Source organism: Amyelois transitella, chromosome 14 (genome assembly GCF_032362555.1).
Source record: "Amyelois transitella isolate CPQ chromosome 14, ilAmyTran1.1, whole genome shotgun sequence".
Classification (NCBI taxonomy): domain Eukaryota; kingdom Metazoa; phylum Arthropoda; class Insecta; order Lepidoptera; family Pyralidae; genus Amyelois; species Amyelois transitella.
This window is the reverse complement of record NC_083517.1, coordinates 848,320-863,157: the sequence shown is the minus strand read 5'-3', so window position 1 is coordinate 863,157 and position 14,838 is coordinate 848,320. Positions and strand designations below refer to the sequence as shown.

The window sequence follows — 14,838 nt, the reverse complement described above, 5'->3', positions numbered from 1 at the left end:
TAAAACTGTTCACTAGCAAAACTTGCACGGCACATTTGTCAATGATTCATTATAAAAAGCCTGCACGTTTTGCACACAGGTTAACTTTCAAGATACAGTCACAATTTTTTTTTAAATTGATATGAATCATACTGATGATGGCTCCAAAAAAACGGGTGGGGATGATGGCTCCAATGTAATGAATGTTAGCACTAAGCGAGTTAAAAATTTACATGCTTCAGGAGAAAGTGTAACTACAATAAAGCGACAGAGGGAGATGGGAGAAGGGAGGCTGCGGCCGCACAGGTGACGTCACTCGAGCACACTCCATTTCTTCGGTTATTCACTATCCACGCATGCTGGCAGACTATATGCACATAACTAATTACGAAAACTGTTAACGGGGATTTCTTTTAATACTGTTCTAATGGACTACAAGAGCAAGACGTCCAGTCTAGTCACCTGTGAGGCGGGGTCCGGGTGGGGGCCGGGAGCCCGGGGCGCGGCCTCCGCGTCGCCGTTGCAGGCCGCCTCTACTCCGTTCGCTCGCGGCTCGGGAAGGCTCCCGTTCACGTCTTCCGTCCCGTTCGTCTCCTTTGCGATACCGTTCGTTTCGCTGACGATGTCAGACACGTGATTGGAAATGTCCACTTTATCGGAAATGTTGACGGCGTCTAAACTCTCGGCGAGGTCGTCTGCGGGGGGCGGGGGAGGCAGGTCCTCGGCGGAGTCGAGCGCGTCGGGAACTTCGGCGAGTTCGGGCTCGGCGGGCGGCGATATGCAAGGCTCAGAAATCTCCTCGGCATTGGAGTCTTCCGCTTTCAAAGCACCTAAATTAGCAATTCCGTTTTGGATATTTTCAATATTGGTTTCATTCGATTCATTATTTGATTCGATGTTATCGATGGGTGCCTCGGGCAGGTGGTTCAGTTCCGGTTCAGGCTTGACATCATCAACAATTATTTCTTCGCACACTTCAGTCGCAGGCGGCGGGAGATCAAGTTCGGGTTCTACATTCGTGGTAACAGGTGCAGTCTCAATTACTTGTGTGTCTTGTTCAGCCTTTTCTACTTCGACGATATTTTCTTCAGCAACTTCATTCAATCGTGGCACGGTCTCAGTTTCATCTTTAACGGACGGAGTAGGCGGTTCGATTTCTTCTTTCACAACATTAACAACTTCGTCGTGGACTTCGTTTACAGGTTTAACATGTTCAGTTGGCGTACCAATATCTTTCTCTACACTCTCAACTTTATCGTCGACTTCCTTAAAGGCAGGGGGTTGTGGATTAACTTCAGTTTCATTATTTGTAACAATTGGAGTTTCGTGTTGTTCGGGAGTAATTTCATTGGGCATATCGGGTTTAGTCTCCAAGGCTACTAGGGGTGGTGGTATAATTGCGGATTCTGTGGTGTTAGCGAGCGAAGCATCTGTCAATTCGGGTGCCATTGTGGTGGCAGCAAATGAAGCCACTGAAGAAGGAGGAGGGTTTGCCGGGAGTGGGGGTGGAGTGGACTCTATCAAAGGCATTTGTTCAACACAAACCTCTTTTATGACAGGGATTTCAGGAGCTGGTGCCGATTCAGTCGTTTCAGCAGTGGGTACTTCGGGTTTGCTTTCCTCGTTTTGTGATACTTCGGTGGCATCATTTTTAGCCTCGTCTAACGAAAGGCCGTTGATAGGGAGTTTTTCTGGTTCAGGTTCAGCTTTCGCCTCGGGCCTGTTCGTTTCTGGGACGGCGACGGGGGGCTCCTCGGCGGCCGGCGTTTCGACTTTGGACTCTGGCGTGGAGCTACCGTTTGTGATTGGTTCGGTGACCGGGGTCTCTGGAGTCTTTTCGTCCTTGTTCTCAACATCAGCTTTAGCTTCCTCTGCAGTTTCGGTCTTAGCCGCTTCAGGCGTAGCTTCGGCCGCCTGTCAAAGAAACAAAAGACATTTTTACAAAAATATTCACAATTATATGCTTTTGAAAACACAGAATTACAAAACTATTTATTAAAATTAGTCTGTAAAAAATCTTGATATAGAATTTATATCCCAAAGTATTAAATACACATATTTAGCAAATATACACAACAATAATGCAACATCACAAATAAGGGCTTTATTTGTCTTGTTGTAGTTGTAACGCATATTCCCAGAACCGATATATACCTTATCGTCGGCCATGGCAATAAAACTTATAACAATTGGCACAAAACCCCCAAGCACAATCCACTAAACACACGAGCTGAGACTGAGGGGCGGGCGACGCGCGTAATAACATTTATACGGCCATTTTTGTCACGGAAGATTGGACATCATTTTTAGATTGCGTAGTTACCCTTCAATGATCCAAGATATATTATATTGCAACGATTGCTACAGTAGGGTTGGTACACATTGTCGCATATGTTTTTAAGTAAAATGCAATTCTGCTTTGAGCAAAAACATAAAATATTTTCAATATTTAGCGATGGGTTTATCTATCGCTATATCGGTAGGTATTTTTGCGTTTAAATTAAAAAAGATTTGAAGATTGTGGAAGACCAGCTTTGGGCCCGGTTCGGACAACACCTAAGCAACATTATCTCTGGACATACCAAGAAAGCGAGCACTGAGAAAAAGCACCAAATAAACATATTTATCTCTAACAGTGTAGACAGAGCCACTAGTCCCCTAAGGACCCCGTTTAGTTAGATGACATTATGTTGGAATTGAAAAATTCTTAATACTAACTCTTTTCGGGTGCGGTGTTGTGGTTTCCGGCACCAATAGGATCACTCCACCTCTTTCCCATAGATGTCGTAAAAGGCTACTAAGCGAAAGGCTAATAAACTAGACGCTCATCTTTTAGGCGACGGGCAAGCAACTGCTGTCACTATACGAATCTCAATTCCGTCATTAAGCCGAACAGCTGAACGTGGCCCATCCAGTCTTATCAAGACTGTCAACTCTGTCCACCCCGCGAGGGAAATAAACGTGATTATAAAACGTCAGTGCACGCCAGTCCTGAAACCGCAGGGCTGTGGCGGACAATAAAACGATACCGGCGCTCAAGGCCGCCATTGTTTACCGATGTATAAAGACACGCATGGCAGGGCCGCGGTACACGGCGGCAGCCCGCCTGGATCTCATGCCAGGAGACGCAAACACATCGATAAATATCAACGGTCGCATCAAACGATCGCTAATTCGACAGCACGCATTTGTCATTGTGTGTTTATTGTCTTGTATATATAGGCAATGCATAGACTTTGTTGGTGTCCAAATATAATAACACTCGTGCTAGCTATAAAGCGATCAATTAAATTAAATACCATTAATTGTATTAGTAGATATGTTTTAAAAAAAAGAAATAGTACGTTAAAATTGCAATTTATTTTATAAGTTTTGCCAATAATATATGAAGTGTCGTGTGGTTTCTGGCACCAATATAAAAATAAGGAATAAGTCCACTCAATCTCTTTCCCATGGATGTCATAAAAGGCGACTGATGGATAGACTTATAAACTTGTGATTCTTCTTTTAGGCGATGGGCTAGCAACCTATCACTATTTGAAACTCAATTCTATCGTTAAACCTTACAGCTGAACGTGGCCCATCAGTCTTTCAAGAGTGCTGGCTCTGTCTACACCGCAAAGAATAAAGACGTGATTATATTGAGGAATGATTCAAAGGACTAATTTTGCTTACACACGCCACAAATGTGTTACAGTAATCAGTCCACAATTTACATGCTAAAATCCTATCTATAAAGACGAAAGTTTGTATAAGTGTGTGTTAGTTAGTTACACTTTTTTCTTTTAAACCATGAATAAAATAATAAGTACATCCTAAACCGCAATGCCTAAAGAAGCGAAGCCTTGGGACGCAGCTAGTAACAAAATAAATTGAGATCATTATCTTATTAGCCGTTCAAAAATAAGCAAGAACAGCTTAGTTTTAAAACCGCTTTTTACTTCATTGCATCGCAAATGTTACATTATCAACACGTAGAATCTATTTGGCAAGTTTTAGGACGCGGGCGCCGCGGGGCTCCGGGCCACACGGCCGGTGTCGGTCGTCAACCCGTCACCATATTCCACACGAGGAAAAAGGAAGCTGGGGGGTGCATTTCGCTATCTACTATCTATTGATCTGGAGATATTAAATTTAAAGTGCCGTGTGGTTCCCGGCACTAATACAAAATAGAATAGGAACACTCCATCTCTTTCCCATGTATGTCGTAAAAGTCGACTGAGGGATAGGCTTAAAAACTTGGGTTTCTTCTTTTAGGCGATGGGCTAGCAACCTGTCACTATTTGAATCTCAATTCTATCATTAAGCCAAATAGCTGAACGTGGCCATTCAGTCTTTTCAAGACTGACGGCTCTGTCTACCCCGCAAGGGATATAGACGTGACCATATGTATGTATATTAAATTTATTTATTACCCCTTGTTCCTTCTGGCGTCAGTCCAGGTTTTATCCTCACCACTCTGGAGAGGAGCCCGGGGTATGCCTTTGACCATGGATCCCGGATTGGTCGACTCAGTTTTATACACAAAGCGACTCTCATCTAACCTCTGCAACCTTCGCAGATAAACCTAACCAGTATTGGATCGATCATGGTTACACATCTAGATGCCTGAATGTGCAGGTTTCCTAACGATGTGTTCCCTTGCCGTAAGAGTATATGTATTTAGTTTGATTTCTAACATACACTTTGTACATAACTCCGAAAATAGTCATTCGTACATCATGGCTTAGGTGGGATTTGAACCAGTGCCTTCCTGCGCATCATGATTTTAACCGATTCGACCACCGGACGCTCTTTTTCGTAATCCAACCAAAATGAGATTAAAATTTAAATTAAATAGTTTTCTCTAAAAATTGTAGTCATTTAATACAACAAGATTACAATAAACCTTAGAATAGAATAGTTTTATTTTTAAAATTGGGTACAAGGTATCACTAATTGACGTCACACATCTTAAATCTAATTATATCTACTACTACAGCTTTCAAATCGCATGTATAGAAGAAGCGGCGGAACAAACAACACTGCAGCACAACTTAAAATTGCTAACACATTCGAAAATATAAAAAAAAATTGATAACCTTTCACACATACATACATTCAACATGCCTATTGTTACGAAGTTTTAATCATCCCAGCAAAAAGAAACTATCAGACAGTTCATTACTACCACGTCGAAGTATCTGGTAGACGTTAAGAATCTTTGTAGGTATATGTAAGTACCTACGTACAACGAGGCCAATTAGGTTGCCTTTCCTCCGGTAGCTACGAGACACGAAACAAAAACGATACGATGAGTTCTACTTTTAAATTTCTTGACATATTGTTCTGTGTTGAGTTGTATTACGTGGACAGAACGTTTTGAAAATGGAACTACCAATTATCAACTCTACACTCACATAAATCCGTTAAAAAATATATTCTTAATGCAAAACGCCGTCTGAATACAAACATCCATCAAAGACATCGGCCAATCACAGTTTTTATTAACGAGTCGCATTAAACTTTCGCATCGCAACGCTTCCGGTTCTATCGATGGACAACCGGCTTTAATCCACGTTAACGGTGAATGTAAGTACGATGGCGATGAGTCACCGACCACAACAGTGCCTAGCGTCGCACAATACCATCGGAATTATGGAAATAATTTTCCGCTCCGGAAAACATTTTATGCGATTGGCGTCATTATTTGACATTCAGACAAAGGTAACATGAATGTGAAACAAGATTTCTCTTTTACATACATACACTTGTAAATTGTAGAATCTCTTTTAAAATAACGATTCGGGTCGCTTTCGCCTCCTTTTGTACTAAAACCACGGCCATTATTTTAACATGGATTCAAGGATTTCAGTTGTAGAATATGAAATAAACATAAATCATACTTATTAAGGAAAAACTGAAAGATAAATCTACAAATACACCCAAATATAAAACTAAAACTTATTTACAAAAATACAAGTCCCAGCATAAACATATCAGCAATATTTTAAACACTTAATGGAAAGTCTACATTTTAACGAATATGAACTGAACTAACTGAAGAATGGAATCATACAAACACTAGCAATCAAAAAATTCCCAAGATAGGTCGGTGTCGGTCACTCGGCCGTCAATCGATGCCAAATCTAACAGCATGTTGAGTATCATTAAAAGTTGTATAACACCGACCCGAAAAGCTTAAAAGCCAAAGGCTATAAAAATAAGCTATGAAAGGAATTTAGTGCGGTTTTCATCTTTAGTAAAGAACAATTAAATTTTAACTTATTATGTTATTGCAATGTCTAATGTAATTATAAACTGCAATTATAAAAATTCGTTCAGGAGTTTTTGTGTAAAAGAATAACAAACATATCCTTACAAACATTCGCATTTATCATATTAGTAGGAAGGATTCACTTCCAATCCAAACCATTAAGATGTACTTATCCACTAAGTAGGTATCGAAACTAAGCAACGGATTTCCCTACGGTATACGTCATTTAAAATAATCTAATATATTTAGTCATCTATATAATTGCTTTTAACATTACAGTGCAAAAACACAGTGTCGCCAGTTGAATACCAATTACAAAGGAATGCACTGTCCCAAATTAATATGTATTATGATATGAATCATGTTATCTAAACCAAGTGATTTGACAGTGGCGTCGCACTAATTCTCACAACTATTATCTGCCAAAGTGGAAACACTCTTTGCTTCTGTCCATTTAAGTTAATCAACTACATACATACATAGAATCACGTCTATATCCCCTGCGGGGTGGACAGAGCGAACAGTCTTGAACACTTAAACGCCAATTTCAGCTATTTGACTCAATAATAGAATTGATATTCAAATAGTGACAGGTTGCTAACCCATCGCCAAAAATAATTTCTAGTTCATAAGCATAACCCTTAGTCTCCATTTACGACATCCGTGGGTAAGAGATGGAGTGGTCCTAGTCTTTTTCTATTGGTGCCGGGAACCACACGGCAACTTACTCGTATAGGTACAATAAACAGGTTTTGATATTGTCATCTTTAAATTATCAATATTAGCATTCATATATAGGTTAAGACGACACAACAGGACTCTTTCTTTTACAACGCAAAATGCGTTCCTGAGATTAGCGCGTTCAATCAAACAAAATGTTCAGCTTTATAATATTAGTATAGATACAATACAATGTAACGAAACTACCCAATTAGTTAACTAATTAGTTGGACTGGCTCAACTGAATGGACTATTTAAAGAGGTTACAACTAAAATAACTCCGTCTCTACAACATTCAATCCCCCTACAGTATGCAACACTCACGCGCCTACCATACCTACCATACATCTTTAAAACAGAAAAGACAAAACAATTACCTACTTCAAGTAGCCCGTTGAACGCCTGGTAATCGGTGCCAAGTCAGGGCGTTCAACCTCTGATACGGCTGCGGGCGTGACAGTCGCCTGAACCCGAAGCTATCTCCCGCCCGTTATTTATCGCCCATGCAAATTACTCTCGTCCCGTCACACGACGCCTAGGACTACTCCACTTACACGCCAAGCAATGGCACGGGCATTAATCAGAGAAAGGAATGGGTTGTATTCCCTTCTCTTTCTCGGTTGTTAACTCGGTTGCATTCTGATTTGTTAGCATAATGTCCTGGGCTAAAGATAGCATTGTTTATGTGGTGCGAAATGATTTAGGTTCATATTTTTACGGTCGTCAATGTTCCTTGGAATTTTTTGCATGGTCAACTTGTTCTTGACATACATAAAACTTTCACGGTGATGGTTCATTGTAGATTGTTCCGTAGTTAGATACTTAGTCTGCAGTGTAGTTTGTACCGTCGCTTCTTCTACTCATGCGCTTTGAAAGCGGTAGTAGTCATCATTAGATTTAAATGATGTGACGTCAATAAGTGATACCTCGTATCCAATTTTGAAAATAAATCTATTCTATTCTATCACGTTCAACACATTTAACGGACAATACATGCGTCGCTTCTTCCAGTAGAAATAATAGTAGTCGGTTCTGCGGTCAATTGCCCCAATGCTACATAAAATAATTCTAGGTTTTAGGAGTGGGAAGACCTAGACGAACGTATCTTGATCAAATTAAGGACGTCCTGGTAAAGGGTCAGGTCAAAAGTACCCGAAACCGCCGAGCTTGCATGAAGAGTTATGAATGTGGATGAAGCGAAGGAAGTATGCAGAGATCGTGGCAAGTGGAAAGAGCTAGTCTCTGCCTACCCCTCCGGGAAAGAGGCGTGATTTAATGTATGTATGTATGTATGTTTTAGGAACTAATAACATGACCGAACAACGTAGAAAGATAGAACAAAAACAGAAAGAAAGACAAGGCCAGCAAGGCACAGAAAGAAGTATAGTGGGAAAGGGACAGACGCATAGATGAAAGTGTTTGTTTCTACGAACTCAACGAGAACATTGTCAGTGTGTTGAAGAGAGTAGGGAACACTGACACACGCCTGTCCCGAATCCCGATTCGTTGTTCCGTGGTTCAGAAGTCGCGTTAAACGGTGAAAACCGTATCAAATTACAATGAGTCGTTTTGGTGTGGCGAGTAAACAGCATGTGCTGGAAAGTTTCACGTAAAGATATGGACATGATTGATGACACATGAGTGCCGTGTGGTTCCCGACACCAATACAAAAAAGAATAGGACTACTCCATCTCGTTCTCGTGGATTTCGTAAAAGGCGACTAAGGGAGGGACTTACTAACTTGAGATTATTTTTTAGGCGATGGGCTAGCAACCTGTCACTATTTGAATCTCAATTCTATCATAAAGCCAAATAGCTGAACGTGGCCATTCAGCCTTCTAGTCTCCATATAAAAAATAATAGGACCACTCCATCTCATTTCCCGTGGATGTCGTAAGTGGCGACTATAGGATACGATAGAATTTTAAACTTGGGATTCTTATTTTAGGCGATGGGCTAGCAACCTATCACTATTTGAATCTCAATTCTATCAAAGCCAAACAGCTGAACGTGGCCTGTCAGTCTCTTCAGGACTGTTGGCCCTGTCTACCCCGCAAGGGATATAGACGTGACTATACGTATGTACAAAATTTCGCTTAAGTTTCATAAACAATTTACACAATGGCTACTATTAGTTCATGCTAAGTTAACGAATTTTTCAACTGACGCCGAATGAGTCTGTCTGAATCGGATGAACGGAACGAGAATGACCGCCGAATAGGATAATTAACGGAGGGTTCGAAGCCCGCATCTGTGTGCTATCTGCCACTGGCCCTTCGACACGAACCACTAACTAAATTATCACAGCAATGAATCCCTTTGTTCCGACGCCATCAAACAATTTGACTCTGTTCACGAATTCACAAGTAATGAATTCTTAGTTCATCCATTGTTAATTGATTCGCCGTGTGGTACCCGGCACCAATAGAAAAAGAATAGGACCACTCCATCTCTTTGCCATTGACGTCGTAAAAGGCGACTTAAGGATAGGCTTTTTAAACTTGGGATTCTTCTATATCTTGGGATTATTTTAGGCACACGGCTCATTTTTCAAATTTACCGTATTAATAATTTTGATTTTCACATAAATCTATCGACGGGTTGAATCAATGACGACGAACAAGTTACAAGGAACCCTTCCTTGTTGTACCACGATACAATGTGTTATTATGGAAACAAGACAATCGATCGTACAATCGTTCAGTAAACACGCAACGTGAGACGTTGTGACCACTTGTGTCACACCGGTAGTGGATCTTGATACAATACACTACACGCTGTCAAGAGTTGCTAATGCATTATGTTACATACATACATACATATAGTCACGTCTATATCCCTTGCGGGGTAGACAGGGCAAACAGACTGACAGGCCACGTTCAGCTGTTTGGCTCAATGGTGGAATTGAGATTTTATAATCACACATACATTATCATCAATACGAAACACCCTCCAGATTCCGACAATATATAAATGTGAAATTTTGTAAGGATTTGTGTGTTTGTGACTCTTTCACACAAAAACTAATGAACGGGACTTTCATGAAACTTTGCAGTAATATAGCTAAGACATTGGCATAACATAAGTTAAAATTTACAGAGATTCAGAGTAGACGAAATCGCGGGCAACAGTCTATTACCAATAAAGCCGGTTTTTGTACATTCTTAAAATCTTTTGCCTATCACTTTCCAAAACTTATTACGAGTGAGTTTGGAAATACGATTTGTATAATATACCTCATATCTATTCTGCCTATTCTGGCTATCTCCCCGTGACGCGTCCGCATTTCCTAAAGTCTACACTCCGGTAACGTCCCGTACAATGAAAATTTTGCCGACTTTCCGCAGAAAAGTTAACTTTGTGCTTCAACCGTATAATTATATTCAATGAACTGTATACCTAAAAAAAGATAACGAAACGAGCATCAAGATAAAAGTAAAATTATATACTAATAAATACCTCAAGTATCATCTGTAGCCCCGAACATTTTAAAGATGACATTTTTTTGGCCGCCATTTACACTTTACACGTTAATTGCACGAAATTCATTCCCATTTCATTAAAATATTTTCCAATAACACAAAGCTAAGTAAATTCCGCTACGAATGAGTATAATCACAACACTTGAACACAGACAATCACTCTTCAATTGTTTATTAATTATATACTATGCAAATGACACACGATAAACAATTGCCGTCGGACACTGTCAATTTCGACCGTTGGCGAAGAAGGGGTGCGGGCGGGGTGCGTAGCCACGAATCGAGCAACATACCGTTAGCAACAAAAATGTAATTCAATCGTAATGTGTCATTTTTACGCAAGTTTTTTGTGTGTATTTTTTTTAATAAAATCCACAACGTGTTTTAGTGAATGAATCGACCATATTTCTTGCTAAGTATCGAATAATTTATGTGGGTCCATTCAGTATAAATGTTGTAATACACCAGAATTCGGGTGTCGTATTTTAACTCCTAAATCTAATTAAAATACCACACAATAAATAACGAATAAATAATATATATTTTTTACACTAGTATTCATAAAAAATTAAGGTCTCCTTGTTTTCCGCCTAGCCGAATAACGCTTCTCCGCGATAGATTTGTTTTATTTTTTGTTTGTAATGAATAAACCCAGAAACTACTGCACAGATTTTGATGAAATTGTCACAGAGACAAATTAAACCTTCAGGAGCTCCTTTTTTACCACGGGCGGAGCCGTGGGCTATAATAAAAAAAGAACAAATCACATAGATCGAACGTGAGTTTGAGATTTGTGTAGCGATAGGTAGGTACTACTTACATTTATATAACAACATCCTCTTGGATATTCTTATATTCCAGATCCATCCTACTAATATTATATTATAAATGCAACTTTGTAAGGATGGATGTTCGTTACTCTTTTACGTAAAATATACTGGATGGATTTTGATGAAATTTAATATATAGGTAGAATATTACCTGGAAATATAGGTTAATTTTTATCCCGAAATTCTCACGACCACGGACCAAAGCCCAGGAGCGCAGCTAGTAATAGATAATTTGTACTTTATCGCACCATTTTGCTATCACAGTTTGGTCTGATGGTAAGTCAGTCATCAGACTAGTCAGTAGAGAATGCCATATGGCATGAAGTCCACCTTTGTACATATTTTTTGTTAATTTGTGCAATAAAGTTTTAAATAAATAAATAAATCAGGGAGTAATGATAATTTCAATCATTTAATAATACACATTATAGCCATTCCACATTTTTTTTATGAAAAATACAGATCACTTGAGAACCCTGGTCAATGTCTAAGTGCAGAACCCTAAATTAAAATTTACAACTTCCGCCACATAAACGTAAGCCTACCACTAAACACACACTCGATAAAATAATAAGACCTATTTTTAAAGTGGTTTAAATTTTATTTTAAGAAACATTTTGACTATAAACAAAGTGAAAATAATATTTAAAAGAAAAAATAATTAAACAAATTTGCAAAACTTTTTGCGAACGGTACTTTCTAACCGACTTCAATCGCCATCGCAATATTACAAGGTCAATGCCATGCAATGAACAATATGGACGATCGAAATCACATAATTACGAATTATTGTTTATATTATACTAGTTCAACAGAATTAATTAAAAACCCAGAGAGCTGAGTAAATTTACGTTAAACTTTATATAGTTTATATGGTACTTAGTTTGATAGAATAAATATGAAAACGAATGAAAACATTGTCGATCGTAGTTCGATTTCAGTTCGTAAAAGTAATGTCGATTTCTCGACATTAAATCATAAATTTAGGCCAGAACAAATATTGTTAATAAATAGGTTATTTAATAAGCTGTAATTTGATATGTAATACATTAAACAAACACTTTCCTTCTAAAAGATTTTGACATAATTCCGTTAATAAATTTTACACACCGCTCAATGAAAATAATAATGGCGGAAGGCACTTGTCTTGTCGCGTACTTCACTCACGAATATGTTCTTATTTACAAAATTTTTGTTGATTGTCATTGGTTTAAAAAATAAAAAACGAAGGACAAAGACTTTCTGTTGGTTGTTACACAAGTTTTGGGCGGACCAATGATATTTAAATGATTGAAAAAAAATACCAAAGACAACAGACTGCGTTATTGCCTCGGTTAGGAACTAGGACGCTTCGTGCCGTTTTACGTTAGTGCCTCGGTTAGGAACTAGGACGCGTTATGGGTTAATACCTATTCTGGACTCCCTCCCCTCTCACATTGCCCAGAATACAGACTTACAGAAACACCGCAAAGACTCGACCAGAGTTACTACTGATGCTACACCAGTTCACCAAGATCACGGCCGCCCTCTCACATTGCTTAGAATAAAGACTTACAGAAACACCGCAAAGACTCGACCAGAGTTACTATTGCTGCTACTTCAGTCCACCAAGATCACGGCCGCCCTCTCACATTGCTTAGAATAAAGACTTATAGAAACACCGCAAAGACTCGACCAGAGTTACTACTGATGCTACACCAGTTCACCAAGATCACGGCCGCCCTCTCACATTGCTTAGAATAAAGACTTACAGAAACACCGCAAAGACTCGACCAGAGTTACTACTGATGCTACACCAGTTCACCAAGATCACGGCCGCCCTCTCACATTGCTTAGAATAAAGACTTATAGAAACACCGCAAAGACTCGACCAGAGTTACTATTGATGCTACTCCAGTTCACCAAGATCACGGCCGCCCCGCGCTCTTCACAGCGAGATATTCTGGAGCGGCAGTGACCGTGGCGCCCTCGCTGACGCTTCCCAGAATACACAATTTATTTATAGATTTTACTCTCTCGTACGGCCGTGAATTCCCGGCTTGTTGACATTACGCTTCTTTCTTTTACCATATAAGTAATGAATAGATATTTTTATGAAAACGATAAATTAATATGAAGTGGCTCGTAATGTCTACAAGTATGTATTCGATTATATTATTTGTAGTGCACCAAAATGTACAAGAATAGAAAGAAGAATAATGATTAAAAACTAATAATTTTTATTAAAGAGCGATTTGAAATTAATTTTAAATCAATCTACAATGTTTGAAACTGAATATCTACTAGACCCTTTTGAATTGGACATGTCCTACAAAAAAAAAAGAAGTCTTTCTCAGACTTCACACTGCCTTTACATCTTCATTATAATGACGCATCAGCGAAGCTGTTAGGCCTACGGAATTTTTGTAAATTAGCACAGATATTAGTATGGATTAGCATCAGTATTTGAATCTATAGATATCTTTGTTATTCACTTCACAAAGAGCCTGTTTAGAAGCAGTAACAAAACAATGGATAAAAGATGTGATAATAAGGTTAACTGATGCCAACGCACTTATTTTAAGGCAAAACATCGAAAGGAAACCTGCATATTCAAGCAAATGAATGGGTAATCACAAGATAAGCTGTTAAGTTACACTTTGAATAGGATAACGAAGGTAAAACAGTTGTTGTAATATACAAGGGGAGTGTGAATGGGAACGTTGGAGTGGAAGGCCTAGAACCTATCTTGATCAAATCGACGGCGTTCTTTCAATAGGTCAGGTCAAGAGTACCCGAAACCGACGAGCTTGCATGAAGAGAGTTATGAATGTGGAAGGAGCGAAAGAAGTATGCAGGAATCGTGGCCAGTGGAAAGATACAGTCTCTCTCAAGGGAATCAGGGAAAGAGGCGAGATTTTATGTATGTCTGTTAAACGGTTGTTGAACTCATAATATAACCTAGCTTTGGCTACATCATGGTCGTCCCGATAAGAATAAAACAAAAATACCAAAATGATGATGTTGAATGATGATGAAAATCACAGATATCCGATGGCGACTCAAACGAGAATATACGCTTCGTCCCTGACGCCTTTTTTTCAAACGAGTTTCATATCAACATAATTATGTAATTACAGTTTACGAGCGGAGTAATTATAGTTTCGAGCCTTCCCTTCAGATAATACTAACTATTAATTAAGAATCAACAATTTGGAGTGCTGTGTGTGTACGGTTACATGCGTACAGACTTAATTGTTGTTCGGTGTAGACTTACCTTTATAAAAGTTTTATAGGCGTTCATAAAATTGTTCCTTTAGTAAGCAGTGTGGTTAACGGTAGAATAGAATACCAGCTGAACGTGGCATTTCAGTGTATCCGAGACTGTTGGCTTCATCTACCCCGCAAGGAACATACTTGGGACTTAACTATGTATTTAACATATATATATACATACATATAGTCGCGTCCATACCCCCTACGGAGTAGACAGCCAACAGTCCCAAAAAGACTGAACGGCCACGTTCAGCTGCTCGGCTTAATGATGGAATTGAGATCCAAATAGTGACAGGTTGCTAGCCCATCGCCTAAA

The 14,838-nt window shown here is 39.2% G+C and overlaps 1 protein-coding gene across 2 annotated transcripts in view; it reads right to left on the bottom strand.

Annotated features, from left to right (window-relative positions):
• LOC106129168 (A-kinase anchor protein 200) overlaps positions 1 to 14,838 on the bottom strand; it is a 46,357-nt gene that overhangs the window by 5,098 nt on the left and 26,421 nt on the right. The window contains exon 5 of one of the 2 annotated variants that reach the window (XM_013327658.2): positions 1,525 to 1,893. In XM_013327658.2, the coding sequence (XP_013183112.1) occupies positions 1,525 to 1,893 (369 nt within the window). The other variant, XM_013327656.2, reaches the window with a different exon arrangement.